The 13044-nt window shown below is 48.7% G+C and overlaps 1 protein-coding gene across 3 annotated transcripts; it reads left to right on the top strand.

The window, feature by feature from the left end:
* The first annotated feature begins 801 nt into the window (after positions 1 to 801).
* On the top strand, positions 802 to 12930 carry zgc:112982 (uncharacterized protein LOC503771 homolog). 3 transcript variants are annotated; one of them, XM_068343642.1, is made up of 9 exons: positions 802 to 1024; positions 1075 to 1134; positions 2082 to 2122; positions 8954 to 9123; positions 9460 to 9580; positions 10651 to 10914; positions 11746 to 11830; positions 11910 to 12006; positions 12732 to 12930. In XM_068343642.1, the coding sequence occupies exons 2-9, from the start codon at positions 1129 to 1131 to the stop codon at positions 12743 to 12745; spliced, it is 798 nt and encodes a 265-aa protein (XP_068199743.1). In that variant the 5' UTR covers positions 802 to 1024; positions 1075 to 1128; the 3' UTR covers positions 12746 to 12930. The 3 variants fall into 3 exon arrangements, with proteins under 3 accessions (XP_068199743.1, XP_068199742.1, XP_068199741.1); XM_068343641.1 differs by having other exon boundaries at positions 802 to 1134; XM_068343640.1 differs by lacking the exons at positions 802 to 1024; positions 1075 to 1134; positions 2082 to 2122 and adding exons at positions 2129 to 2764; positions 3028 to 3759.
* The last annotated feature ends 114 nt before the right edge of the window (positions 12931 to 13044 follow it).

Genomic DNA, 13044 nt, shown 5'->3' with positions numbered 1-13044 from the left:
CGCTGTATGGCTATTGTTAAAGACGCTGTAAGGCCCTGTCTATATTCCTGGACAAAAAAGTTGCCCCTGCCCCAGACGTGATGTATGACGTGATGTGTGACGTGACGTGTGACGTGATATGTGACGTGACGTGTGACGTGATGTGTGATGTGACGTGTGACGTGATGTGTGATGTGACGTGTGACGTGACGTGTGACGTGATGTGTGATGTGACGTGATGTGTGACGTGATGTGTGATGTGATGTGTGACGTGATGTGTGATGTGACGTGTGACGTGATGTGTGATGTGACGTGTGACGTGACGTGTGACGTGACGTGTGACGTGATGTGTGATGTGACGTGATGTGTGACGTGATGTATGACGTGATGTGTGACGTGACGTGTGACGTGATGTGTGACGTGACGTGATGTGTGACGTGACGTGATGTGTGACGTGACATGTGACGTGATATGTGACGTGATGTCTGACGTGATGTGTGACGTGATATGTGACGTGATGTGTGACGTGACGTGATGTGTGACGTGATGTGTGGCGTGACGTGACGTGTGACGTGATGTGTGACATGACGTGATGTGTGACGTGACGTGATAGTGATATGTGACGTGACGTGTGACGTAACGTATGACGTGACGTGTGACGTGACGTGTGACGTGACGTGTGACGTGACGTGTGACGCGATGATTGACGTGATGGACTGGTTAATAACTGCTGTCAGCCCCTGTGCTGGTTAAAGGCTCTAACTACTCTGACTTGTCTGTAACCGGTAACATTTGAGAGTTTGTTTTTGTTTATTTGTTGACTCAGACCTCCGAGGGCACCGGCCGGAAGTTCGAACGATTTCCGCTTAGCCATGTGTGGCTAACTCGACAGGCTAGCTCGTTTGGGGACACGAACAGCGCAAGCTTCGGTTGTCGGTTCGGTTCCGACAGACGGTTCTCCTCCACCGTTGTTGTTCCGGTGTGTTTATTGTCCCTTTAGCCAACGCTAGCTACCGGATACCGGACAACGCTCCCGGACAACGCTCCCGGACAACGCTACCGGACAACGCTAGCTACCGGATACCGGACAACGCTACCGGACAACGCTACCGGACAACGCTAGCTACCGGGGCTCGGTGCGCGTCGTGGATGGAGGTAAGCCCGCAGTGCTAGCTGCTAACTAGCGCTAGCAGTAAGGACCGAACAGTGGTCCTGTTTGCTGAAGCTCTGGTCGGTGGACCAGAGATTGTTCTGCCGAGATGAACGTTTAGCTGTTAGCTGCTGTTAGCTGCTGTTAGCTGCTGTTAGCTGCTGTTAGCTGCTGTTAGCTGCTGTTAGCTGCTGTTAGCTGCTGTTAGCTAAGTCCCGCTGAGCTCCAGGCAGTGTCTGCTAACGCTCCAGCTAAGCTACACAACACTAGCTGTGTCTAAATGTGGCCTTACTTTAATGCACATTCTGTCTCTGAATCGATCTATCGATACCAGATCGATCCTACAGCTGCACACAAGGAGCAGTCAGTCCGTTAACAGGAGGTTCTGACGGATGAATGAGCAGACATGAAGGTGTTCAGTCCACTGGCTGATGGGCTGACCCTAACCCCCTAACCCCTAATCCTAACCCCGTAACCCCCAACACCCTAACCCCTAATCCTAACCCCGTAACCCCCAACACCCTAACCCCTAATCCTAACCCCGTAACCCCCAACACCCTAACCCCTAATCCTAACCCCTTAACCCCCAACACCCTAACCCCTAATCCTAACCCCCAACACCCTAACCCCTAATCCTAACCCCATAACCCCCAACACCCTAACCCCTAATCCTAACGTCTAACCCTAACCCTGACCTCCACCACAGACCCCCCGTGGTGTCAGGTGTTCCTCCTCATGCTGTTATCCTTTGTGTGGGACAGAACCAGCACCAACAGACGGTGGTTCATGTGTGAACTCCAGATGTCTGGTTACCATGGTTACATATTTTCATTATCAAGATGATAGAGGTTGACCTTTGAACTCATAGACGTCACTCACCTGTGGCCTGACTGGTGTACAGTTAACGTGAAGCCACAGTGATCTTGAAATGAAGCCTCTCTTTTGTCTGCAGGTGGAGAACATGTCCAGACGGTCCCGATCACCACATTCCAGGCAGGTGGAGATGTTCCCTCCTTCCTGTCAACCCTTATTGAGCTGTCTGTGGACGCGCATTCACTTTTGTGTGTTGTTCTCCAGGAAGTTTCCTTGGGAGGAGTCCAGCTTTGCTTTTTACAAAGCTCGTGCAGACCTTGATGGTCATCAGCAGGGTGGGAGTCACTGTCCCGGAGAGGATCCTGAAGGACACCTAGGTCATTTCAGAGGAGTTCCGTACCCAGAGGTCCAGAGAAGATGTCCTCACTTCTCAGATGAGCGAAGTCTTGGACATCAGGAGGAAACCTTCCACAGGAGGCCTTCACCTCAGCATGATGGTGCTGTCTATGACCAGTGGAGGGCCTCCTCACCCCATCATGGAGGAGGAGATGGAGACAGACGCAGAGGAGGGTTTGACTTCCAGCATTTTCACAGCAGAGGGAGGTCATCCAACGATTCTCCGAGGCTGAAGAGGGAACAGTTACAACCACGGGCCCCCCCAGACCTCCAGCACAGAGGGGTGGGTTGGAAGAGGGACCTCAGCCCCAGCAGGGTGTCAAGTGACCAGAGAGGCAGGAGAAGCACACAGGGTCTGAACAGAGAGGATTCCTACAGAGAGAGGAACCACCCCTTCAGAAGACAGCGAGGACAGAGGGACGAGCGGTAAATCTGAGATGTTTTCTGGCAGCAGGATGGATGATGTCAGTCGTTCTTGAGCGTAGTTTGGAGCTCCGTTGAAGCAACGCTGACATCCTGAGCTGTTGGGGTCTCTTAATTGATTACTTGAGAACGTTTTACTGTTAATCCTTGTGTGGCAGGAAATGAGCTCAGGTCTGATCTAATTGTGCTAGAAGTGCTATCAGATGTTCACGTTAGCGCTGCAGAACATAGAGTGAACCATGTCGCCTCCTCTCATGCTGTCACAGGTTCAGGGCTCAGGACCACTACATGGACCAGCGTCGCTCACTGAACCCCCCCAGAACTGGTTATGGAGGAGATGCTATAGGGAGTCGACCCTGTGGAGACACACCACACTCCGGACCACTGGTGGTTGAACATGATCATGGCGTCACAAGTGGCAGGAAAGGATTTGTAGAGCACTGTGATGCTGACTGGCAGAGGAGTCCCCGTCCCAGTAGTTTGTCTCAGGAGCGCTTCAGGACGGTGCAATCGGAATGTGCAAGAGGACCCCGTCTTCAAGACAGCCTGAGAGCCACCAGGCACCATGCTAGCAGCTTCACATCAGAAGTAAAAAAAAACTCCATGGGATACGGTGGTCAAGATGGTCCCATGATCCACACGGAAAGGGGTGGTCCTGTCTCAGCTGGTGGGCTGTTTGGTCAAGGCCAGGGTGGAAGGACTGAAGCCCACAGAAATCATCCTGGACCACAGCAGTCCTCTAAGGGATACCAGGGTCCTCAAGAAGAGCTGAGGCTGGACAGCTCCAGATCTCTCAGGGGTGAAGGAAAGCCGGGCTGGGCTCGAGAAGCCAGACCCCAGTGGAGAGACGCCAGACCAGGAAGTCCAGGACCTGACGTACACCCACCAGTGCCATGTGAGAAGGTCAGAGGATGGACCGAACAAAAGAACTCAATGGTGGAAATGGGGGAAACATTGACCATCAAAGTGGACACCAGCCAGCCGTTGAACCAAAACAGGTAAAGTATGTTTGAGTCAGACTAGACAGAACTGAAGGTTCACACGCATGTGTTTTCAGTGAATGTGGCTGCATGAGGAGAAGGAAGCCACCACCGGGGGGCTACAGGCGTAACGGCCACCGGTCAGTGGGTTTGTTGAGCCCTTGTAAACCAGAATGACCACCAGGAGTTGTGCTCCTGATGGTCAGAAGACATACCATGACTGCAGGACGGCAGTGTTCTGGAACACGCCAGTGTCAGCTGTATCTCCTTCTATTCAGAGAAGAACCAACACATCACAGACAGGACCGTCTCATCTGTGAACCACTGAGGACCAAGTGAAGGAACCAAAGATCAGGAAGGGGGATGGATGGATGGATGGATGGATGGATGCTCTTTGGATATGGTTCTAATGGGACATATTCCTGAAGGCATACAGATGATCTCCTGGTGGCCTTTGACCATCCACGCTGCATATGTATGAGGTCGCAGCAGAAGCTTGATGCCAGCGAGTGAAGGCTGCTATAGTCACAGAACCATAGCATTAGGCTCTGTCAGTGGCGTCCAGTTGGTTCTTGATGTTGGAGAAGGAAAACCCTCCTGGTTTGAGTGCCAGTAGATCTTGGGTCACCATGGAAAGATCTACTTTAAACCATCTGGTTGATGTTCCAGATGAATTCTACTGCGAATAATTGAACTTTTTGGTATTGATTTGAAGCTAGGTCAGGAACTTGAAGATTGATGCTGTAGAACCTGAATTTGGAACCCACTTGCTACAGGAGGTAAGTTAGATGGTTCTACCAAGGATGGAAGGAGCAAATAGCAAGACACACCTGAGCAAACACCAATTTCACTCAGTTTGTCCTCAGAAGAAGATTGATTTTTTTTTTTGATTTTTGCAAAAACACTTTAATCACATTCAAACATTTTACAATTTTACATTAGATGAAGGAACTAAAGTGCTTCAAAAACACTGAAAACCAATAAATGAGAGGAAATACAATTTAAAAATTACTGCATTATATCAGGAAGTTTGCAAAAGTGAGTTGATCATAAGATTTTTTTTATTTTTGCAAAAAACTTGTATCACATTCAGAACATTTTACAATTTTCTATTAGATGAAACTTCAAAAACACTAAACACCAATAAACAAAAGGAAATATAATTTTGAAATCAGTGCATTATATCAGGAAGTTTGCAAAAGTGAGTTGATCATCAACTAAAGTGCATAGGACATTTTTGTAACACCAGATGTTCCTAAAGTTATTCAGGTCTTTTGTCATTTTATAGAAACCAAATTCTAGTTTTAAGCGACATCTGATGTTACAGCAAAAAACAGTAGCTGCTTCTTGAGCGGTATCGTTTTCAATTTTCCTCTTCCTGGTCACATGAATTGCAAGTTTTGCCTCCCCAGAGATGAAATTTAAAAGCTGCCACTTTCTCTGATTCGATCTATTGTACCCAGCACCGTAGATGAATTTCCTGATACTAAAATTTTCACTGAACAAGTTAAAAACATTGGTTAGAAGAGTGAAGAGCACTGAAGTCTCCCACACTCACTGAAAGCATGAGAGACTGTCTCCTAAAGGGGACAGAAGGGACACTGGCTGGACACCGCAGGGTTAAAAACAGAGATAAAGCATTGGAACCGATGGCACCATGTAAAATCCTCCACTGGAGGTCGGCTGGTTTTTTCTTGAGGGGAGGTTTGTACAGAAGTCTCCACTGTGGGTCAGGTCCATTTCCCGTCATCCTGTTGGCCCAGGTAGTAGGTGCTCTGTTACACAGGTTTTTCTTGTTGATCACTTTTACACATTGTCTGTACAGTATTTTTTTGTTGGCCGTGTGCAGGCTGATCTGTCGTTCATCTCCGAGGAGAGGACCCTCCAGTTCTCCAAACAGGGGACTGATGTGGACCTCAGGGAAAGGGTCTTTGCTGTCCGGTACAGTCCCTGTACTATAGTCCAGGAGGAGGCTTCTCTCCTTCCCGGAGAGTCTTTGCCTCCACAGTTGTATCCCCCTCTGAGCCCCCCTGGTGGACTGGATGTTCAGCAGGGAGCTCACAGCCTGGGCATCCGCCAGCGCAGGCCCGGCGTTGTCCACCAGCTGCTGGAGGGTCATGGTCCTGGTTCTGCAAAGAGCTGCAGACAGCTCAGGTGTGGCTCCACTGCAGACGTCCAGCCTGGCCCCATGCACTAGTGGTTCCTTCAGGAACCAGAACAGAGTCAGAGCTTTTTCCTGGGCTGCTTTTAAATAGGGCCCATGACTTAAAGACACCCTGATAAAACGGAGACAAACCGTTTAACTGTAGAAACTTAGAGTCCATTAAAAACAGAGCAGCATCCAGGTCCAAGTTACTCACACGTCTGAATAGGCAGCTGGACACCTCTCTCTACGTCAGATCCGCTGGTCCGGTCAGAAACCGCTGGATGAACTGTAATCTGAACGTGGCTGTTCTGCTAGCCAGGTGGATGAGGCCCTGTCCCCCCTCCTCTCTTGATAAAACAACACTCCTTGAGGCACCCAATGCAACCCATCCCAGAAAAAGTTAGCAAGTTTGGTCTGGATCTGGGCTAGAAACCCTGATGGAGGGTCCATACAGTCCAAGCGGTGCCACAGCTGCGAGGCTACCAGATTGTTTATCACTAAAACTCGACCTCTGTACGACATTCTGGGGAGCAACCATTTACATTTTTTAAGTTTCCCTTCTATTTTTTCAATGACGCCCCCCCCCAGTTCTTCCTGGTTGTTGTCTCATTTCCCAGGTACACACCGAGATATTTGAGACCATCAGTCTTCCAAAACAAATTTTGAAGAAGAACCGGGAAGAAGAAGAAGATGTACTTTATTGATCCCCTCAGGGAAATTACATTTGTCACTCGGGTGTACATTTGTTACATTTTTGTGTTATTTTTCACACAGTATGTGTGTTGAAACAACCACAGCACACAAGGGGGCCTGTAAGCATGCAGTTAGAACACAAACACAACATCAAGCTGTACATCGGGAGGCTGAGTGACGGGTAGCAGCTTCCTGGAGTGCGCCCCAATGGAGCAGCTTGTAGGGGGGACGGCGCCTTGCTCAAGGGCGCCTCGGCAGTGGCTGGGAGGTGAGCTGACGCCTCCCACCATCAGCTCACACTCCAGAGATGTTCTGGCGGGAGCGGGAATTGATCCACCGTTGGCTTGGCGATCTGTCTTCAAGATATCTGCTCTACCGCTGAGCCACTGCCGCCCCTTAGAAGAGCTTAGAAGAAAGGAGTTCTAGCAGATTCCAGTAATCACAGTTCTCTGTTACCTTTCCAATACGACCCAAGATCTGTGGGAGCTGTGGAAGAACTGGATATGGACCAGCGGCTCCAACGATCTGACACCCGTCTCACTGATGTTTGGATGCGCAGCGGTTCTGCTGATCAGCTTCTGATGTGATTGTGTGAGGTGGTTCATATGAGGAATCCTAGTGAATGAAGAGAACAAAAAGTGAACTTCATTCAAGAACGTGTGAAAAGAGTAACCGACAAACTGACAGCCAGCTGTCACTGATTGTACAGAAGGAAAGTAAAGTCGTCAATATAAGCATCACGTCTAAGAAATGGAACAGCTATCCGGATGAAGTCCAAACCACAGACACATGGCTGAACCTCAGTGGAAATGGAGGCACCACATCTTCTGGAAAAGAAGGAAGTACTCCAACAAATCCATATCATGGTGATGAACACCAGAAAGGAGAAAGGTGTGAAAGTGACCAATGGAGATGTAGAAGCATCACTGCTGATGTCCAGATGAGCTGGCGTCAAGACTGGAATCAAGACATTTAAAATCTGAAGGATTGATGTCAGGAAGGCCTCTATCTAGAATGGATAGGGTGAGGGGTTAGGGTTATGGGTTAGCAAAGACTCAGAAGACACTGATGAAGACCAAGATTACTGTTGAAGGAGACGTCACTGTTGAAGGAGACATCACTGTTGAAGAAGACATTGTTGGAGATGTCGTTGGAGGAGACATCGTTAAAGGAGACATCACTGTTAAAGGAGACGTCATTGAAGGAGACATTACTGTTAAAGGAGACGTCATTGAAGGAGACATTACTGTTAAAGGAGACGTCATTGAAGGAGACATCACTGTTAAAGGAGACGTCATTGAAGGAGACATTACTGTTAAAGGAGACGTCATTGAAGGAGACTACTGTTGAAGGAGACGTCATTGAAGGAGACATCACTGTTAAAGGAGACGTCATTGAAGGAGACATTACTGTTAAAGGAGACGTCATTGAAGGAGACCTTACTGTTAAAGGAGACGTCATTGAAGGAGACCTTACTGTTAAAGGAGACGTCATTGAAGGAGACCTTACTGTTAAAGGAGACGTCATTGAAGGAGACCTTACTGTTAAAGGAGACGTCATTGAAGGAGACATTACTGTTAAAGGAGACGTCATTGAAGGAGACTACTGTTGAAGGAGACATCACTGTTGAAGGAGACGTCCTTGAGAGAGACATCACTGTTGAAAGAGACATCACTGTTAAGGGAGACATCACTGTTAAAGGAGACTTCACTGTTGAAGGAGACGTCATTGCTGAAGGAGACCTCGTTGAAATTTTGACATTGCGTCCAGAAATGAGTTCGTTCCAGATGCTCCACAGGACTCAAGTGAAGAGTTGGGTGGTGAACTGGCAGACCACGGTGATGGTCACCAGATCCAGAACAGAAAAGAGACTGGGTGGTCTTGGCCTGTTGGATCTGTTGGACGATGGCCTCTTGAACTGGAACCACTGTCCTTACACCTTGAATATTTTTGTCAGCAATGATTGTTCCAGTCACGGGGTATGGATGTCGGGTCAGGGTTACCTTTGATTCAGCGCCATCCACCTTCATATCCATCAGGCTTTCTCATGTCTAACAGTCAGTGTTCCTTCTGCCTTTCCCTGAATGTCCCCTGGAAGAATTGATCAACTAGGAGGACGTGAATGTTTGGTTTTGTCGTAGGGTCTAGCTAATGAAAACCCAACCAGATGTGGAACTCATGAAAGGTAGGTCTGCTGGGTAAGGTAAACCTGGTATCTTCTTCATATGGTATCACAAGAACCAAGAGTTCTCACACCAGGTTGATGCTGGTGGAACTGTTGGTCACAGTAGTGACCATGTTGTAAATGTACTCCAAACTGAATTCATTGAAACTAGTCAGGGGATCTCTGCTGGTCTTTCTTGTGCCCTGCAGTGCCCAGAGCTCCCCTTCAGACCGCCAGCTATCCCTGGACCTGGTCAATGTTGGGCGCCAGCGTCTGGACTTCCTGCCCATGCTGGAGCACTCCGGCATGCGCCACAAGTCTCCTGGACACACGGGGACCTTTGCTCAGGAAATCATCACGCTAGTGCACCGTGTCAAAGGTCAGTGTACGCCCGTGTGTCAGTGTGGCTGAAGTGTTTGGTGTGACTCACTTCTTTCACCACCATCCTAACCCGCCGCCTGTCTGTCTGCCTCCCTTTGGTTGTGACAGAGCACAGTCTACATTTACCAAGTGTCCCCCACACACAAACACACACACACACACACACAATAATGGCATACATACTGTATATTTCCAGTTGTATAATGTCACCTTTTCAGTGTGAAGCTGTGTCTTTGTCAGATCATCATCTGACAAAGACACAGCTTGGCTCTGGACTGACCCGTTGTGTCGCTGTAGAAGCTGGTCTCAGCCCGTCTGTGTCGTGTATCTACAGAACAGTACTTCAGTGGTGGTGGCATCACCATGAACGAGCGTTTCTCCTCTCTACCGACGCCAGTCTTCTCTGAAGCAGAGGTCACGGAGCTGACCCTGGACCAGCGATTCAGCTCAACCCGGTAGGACATTCTGGTAGACATTGAATCCCAGAGCGTAGCTACATTCCACTGACTTACGTGTTCCTGGGCTGAAGAACCCAGGAACTACTCATACGTGTTCAATGGAAGCTAAGACTGTCAGGAGGAGCTATAGTAAGTCCGTCACAGGGTGTTACATCCATCAGGTGGAGCTAAGTCTGTGTGGGGGAGCTAAGTCTGTCAGGGGGAGCTAAGTTCGTCAGGAGGAGCCAAGTCAGTTAGGGGGAGCTAAATCCGTCTGGTGGAGTTGAGACTTGAGACTGTCAGGGGGAGCTAAGACTATCAGGGGGAGCTAAGACCATCAGGGGGAGCTAAGACCATCAGGGGGAGCTAAGACCATCAGGGGGAGCTAAGACCATCAGGGGGAGCTAAGACCATCAGGGGGAGCTAAGACCATCAGGGGGAGCTAAGACCATCAGGGGGAGCTAAGACCATCAGGGGGAGCTAAGTCCATCAGGGGGAGCTAAGTCTGTGTGGGGGAGTTAAGACCATCAGGGGGAGCTAAGACCATCAGGGGGAGTTAAGACCGTCAGGGGGAGCTAAGACCATCAGGGGGAGCTAAGACCATCAGGGGGAGCTAAGTTTTTCAGGAGGAGCCAAGTCAGTTAGGGGGAGCTAAATCCGTCTGGGGGAGTTAAGACCATCAGTGGAAGCTCTTTTTTTCTTCTGCTCTATTTGTGGAGCAGTTATTCCTCCGCATTGAGAGGAGCAGGTAGTTAAAGGCGACCAGGTAGGACTGGGTTGATTGGTCTCTGAGGTGGTTTGAGCGTGCCCTGGTGGACCCCAGAGGAGCTGCGGCAGTTGCTCGTTGATGGATGTTCCTGCTGCTCCTCACCTGTGATAGAGGTTTTAGTTTGTCCACATAAACATGTTTAGATTTTTCACAGTTGATTTTCATGGTTTGTTGTTGGAGGATGGTTTTCCCAGAGAAGTGGAGTGCGTTGAACAGGTTTTAGTAGTGTGTTGGGGGGTTATGTGCTCTTGCTAGAAATATAAATAATGCTTTCAGAAAAATGTTTTCAGTGATGACCTCTGAACTGTGTCCCTGTCAGAGGCTTCAGTGTGGAAGCAGACGCTCTGCTGGACGAAGACGAGCCTCTGTTCTCCAGACCGGGATCCCTGCAGGCAAACGATGGTGACTTTAAGATGGGCGAGGAGCAGCGTGTCAGCAGATGGTCATCTGTGTCTGATGGCATGCAGCCGGTGCGAGGCCCAGGAGACCTGAGGCATGACCTGGAGAGGAAGAGGCAGCAGAGGCTGGAGGGGGTGAAGGTCACCATCTCAGGGACGTCCCAGCGCCCCCTGGCACCACACAGGTGACATCACACTTCCTTCCTGTGGGCACGAACGTCTTCCACTGCAACTGGCTTTTGGTGCTAAAAGCACAGATTAAAATTCATCTGTCATCTTCTGAACACTTTCAGAAGTGTTGCATAACCACGGTCTCTTGGGGAAGAACCAGGTTTCAGGTCTCATGTGGAACAGAAATGTTCGAGGACACACAGGAGGGTGCAACCAAAATAAAATCAACAAAGTGCTTTCCGCGCACCTTCAGTGAATGGCCTATTTTAAACCTTTCCCATCCAAAAGGCGCACTGGATTATAAGGTTCATCTGATTATAAGGTGTACCTTCAGTGAATGGCCTATTTCAAAACTTTTTTCACAGATAAGGCACACTGTCTGTTTTTGAGAAAATTAAAGGCTTTTAGGTGCGCCTTACAGTGCAGAAAATACTGCATTAGTTCAAGAGCTAAAAGTCCCACGATTTATGAAAGTTACATTTCTGTATTCAAGAATGTTTAAGTTGAAGTAGTTAACAACCAAGAAACATGGAGTTAAGCATATTCAGTGAGAAGCAGAGTAACTGTCAGCTGTTTCTTGTTGTTGAACCACCAGTAACTGCGTAGTTAGCGTGTCTTTACATATACATAAATACGTCAAATTTTAATGTGTAGTTCCTGAAGAAAAGTGATCACATCAGTGAACAGTATTTATTGATCGCATAAAGCAGCAGCGTCTTTTTGCTGGGGGTGGAACCATCAATCAGGGCTCAGGTATCACAGAGGTTATCCCCCCACCATCCGGGAACACTGAAGTTGATGAAGAGGTGTTGACTAGAATGTTCTACACTCTGTGTTCACTTCAGTGTGTCAGCTCCTGAGGGTCTCAGTGACCAGCTGGGTCTGATGGGGGCCCACGGCTCATCCAGCTGGGGAAGACAAGGCAGCATGGTAAGTAGTGGTGCGTTTGACCCCTGACCTATCACCTGGTCCATCTGTGGAGGTCTCAGCCAAGCACTATTGTCTGCAGGGAACACAGAAAGGAACCGGCTTCCAACGCCGCAACAGTCGCTTCAGCAACCAACTTGGACCAATGAGGAGAAAGAATCCGCACAACAACCCTGCAGGTGAACCACTATACCTGGAAGGGGCGAAAGAAACCTGTCCACCCTACCCCCTGTCTTCTGTAACCCAGCTCACCTCAGAATCCATCTTCTAATCCAGTGGTGTCACTGTAGGATTCTGTTTGTTAATCCAGCAATGTCACAGCAAGATAATGTTGTTAATCCAGTGATGTTACTACAGCATATTGTCGTTAATCCAGTGATGTCACTGCAGGATTCTGTTTGTTAATCCAGCAATGTCACAGCAAGATAATGTTGTTAATCCAGTGATGTTACTACAGCATATTGTCGTTAATCCAGTGATGTCACTGCAGGATTCCAATTGTTAATCCAATGATGTCACTACAGGATTGTGTTTGTTAACTCGGTGATGTCACCTCAGAATCCTGTTGTGAGGCCTCATCTCGAACCTGGTTCACACTGGTTGCTAACTGGTTGTTCACTGGTTTGGTGGCTTGATGTGAACCAGTGGGGACTAGATGCTGTGACTCACGCTGTCAGTCAATGTAATTTCTTATTTTTCTGCTAACTGTTAGCTTGTACCATCATGGAGAACATTAGTGTAGCATTAATGATGATGTCATCACATCTCTGAACAGCAGGAGCATTAATGTGAGCCGGTGACATCTGATTGGTCTTGTTGTCTGTGGGCGTGTTGAGACCTGACCACTGATCAGTTGGTGGGACTGGAGCTGCTGTCCTCCTGACTGAGTCTCTGTCATCCACAGGTTCTCACTGGTGATTGGACGGCGTCTGCTGTGGAGACGCTGCTGATTGGTTAGTGACTTTAAACCAGTGGTGTTGAGGCTCAGCAGCCGGTGTCACGTCTCATTTTAATGTTGAACTCCTGATTGACTCCGCCCAGCAGTCCACCGGGAATGCTGGGGTTGCTCCAGTGGTTGACCAATAAAACCTTTGTGTGTCTGAGTTGATGTGAGTCCTTGTCAACAAGCTTTTGTGTGTGTGTGTGTGTGTGTGTGTGTGTGTGTGTGTGTGTGTGTGTGTGTGTGTGTGTGTGTGTGTGTGTGTTTTACCTCACCT

Source organism: Antennarius striatus, chromosome 20 (genome assembly GCF_040054535.1).
Source record: "Antennarius striatus isolate MH-2024 chromosome 20, ASM4005453v1, whole genome shotgun sequence".
Taxonomy (NCBI): domain Eukaryota; kingdom Metazoa; phylum Chordata; class Actinopteri; order Lophiiformes; family Antennariidae; genus Antennarius; species Antennarius striatus.
This window is presented reverse-complemented; position numbering and strand designations above follow the sequence as displayed.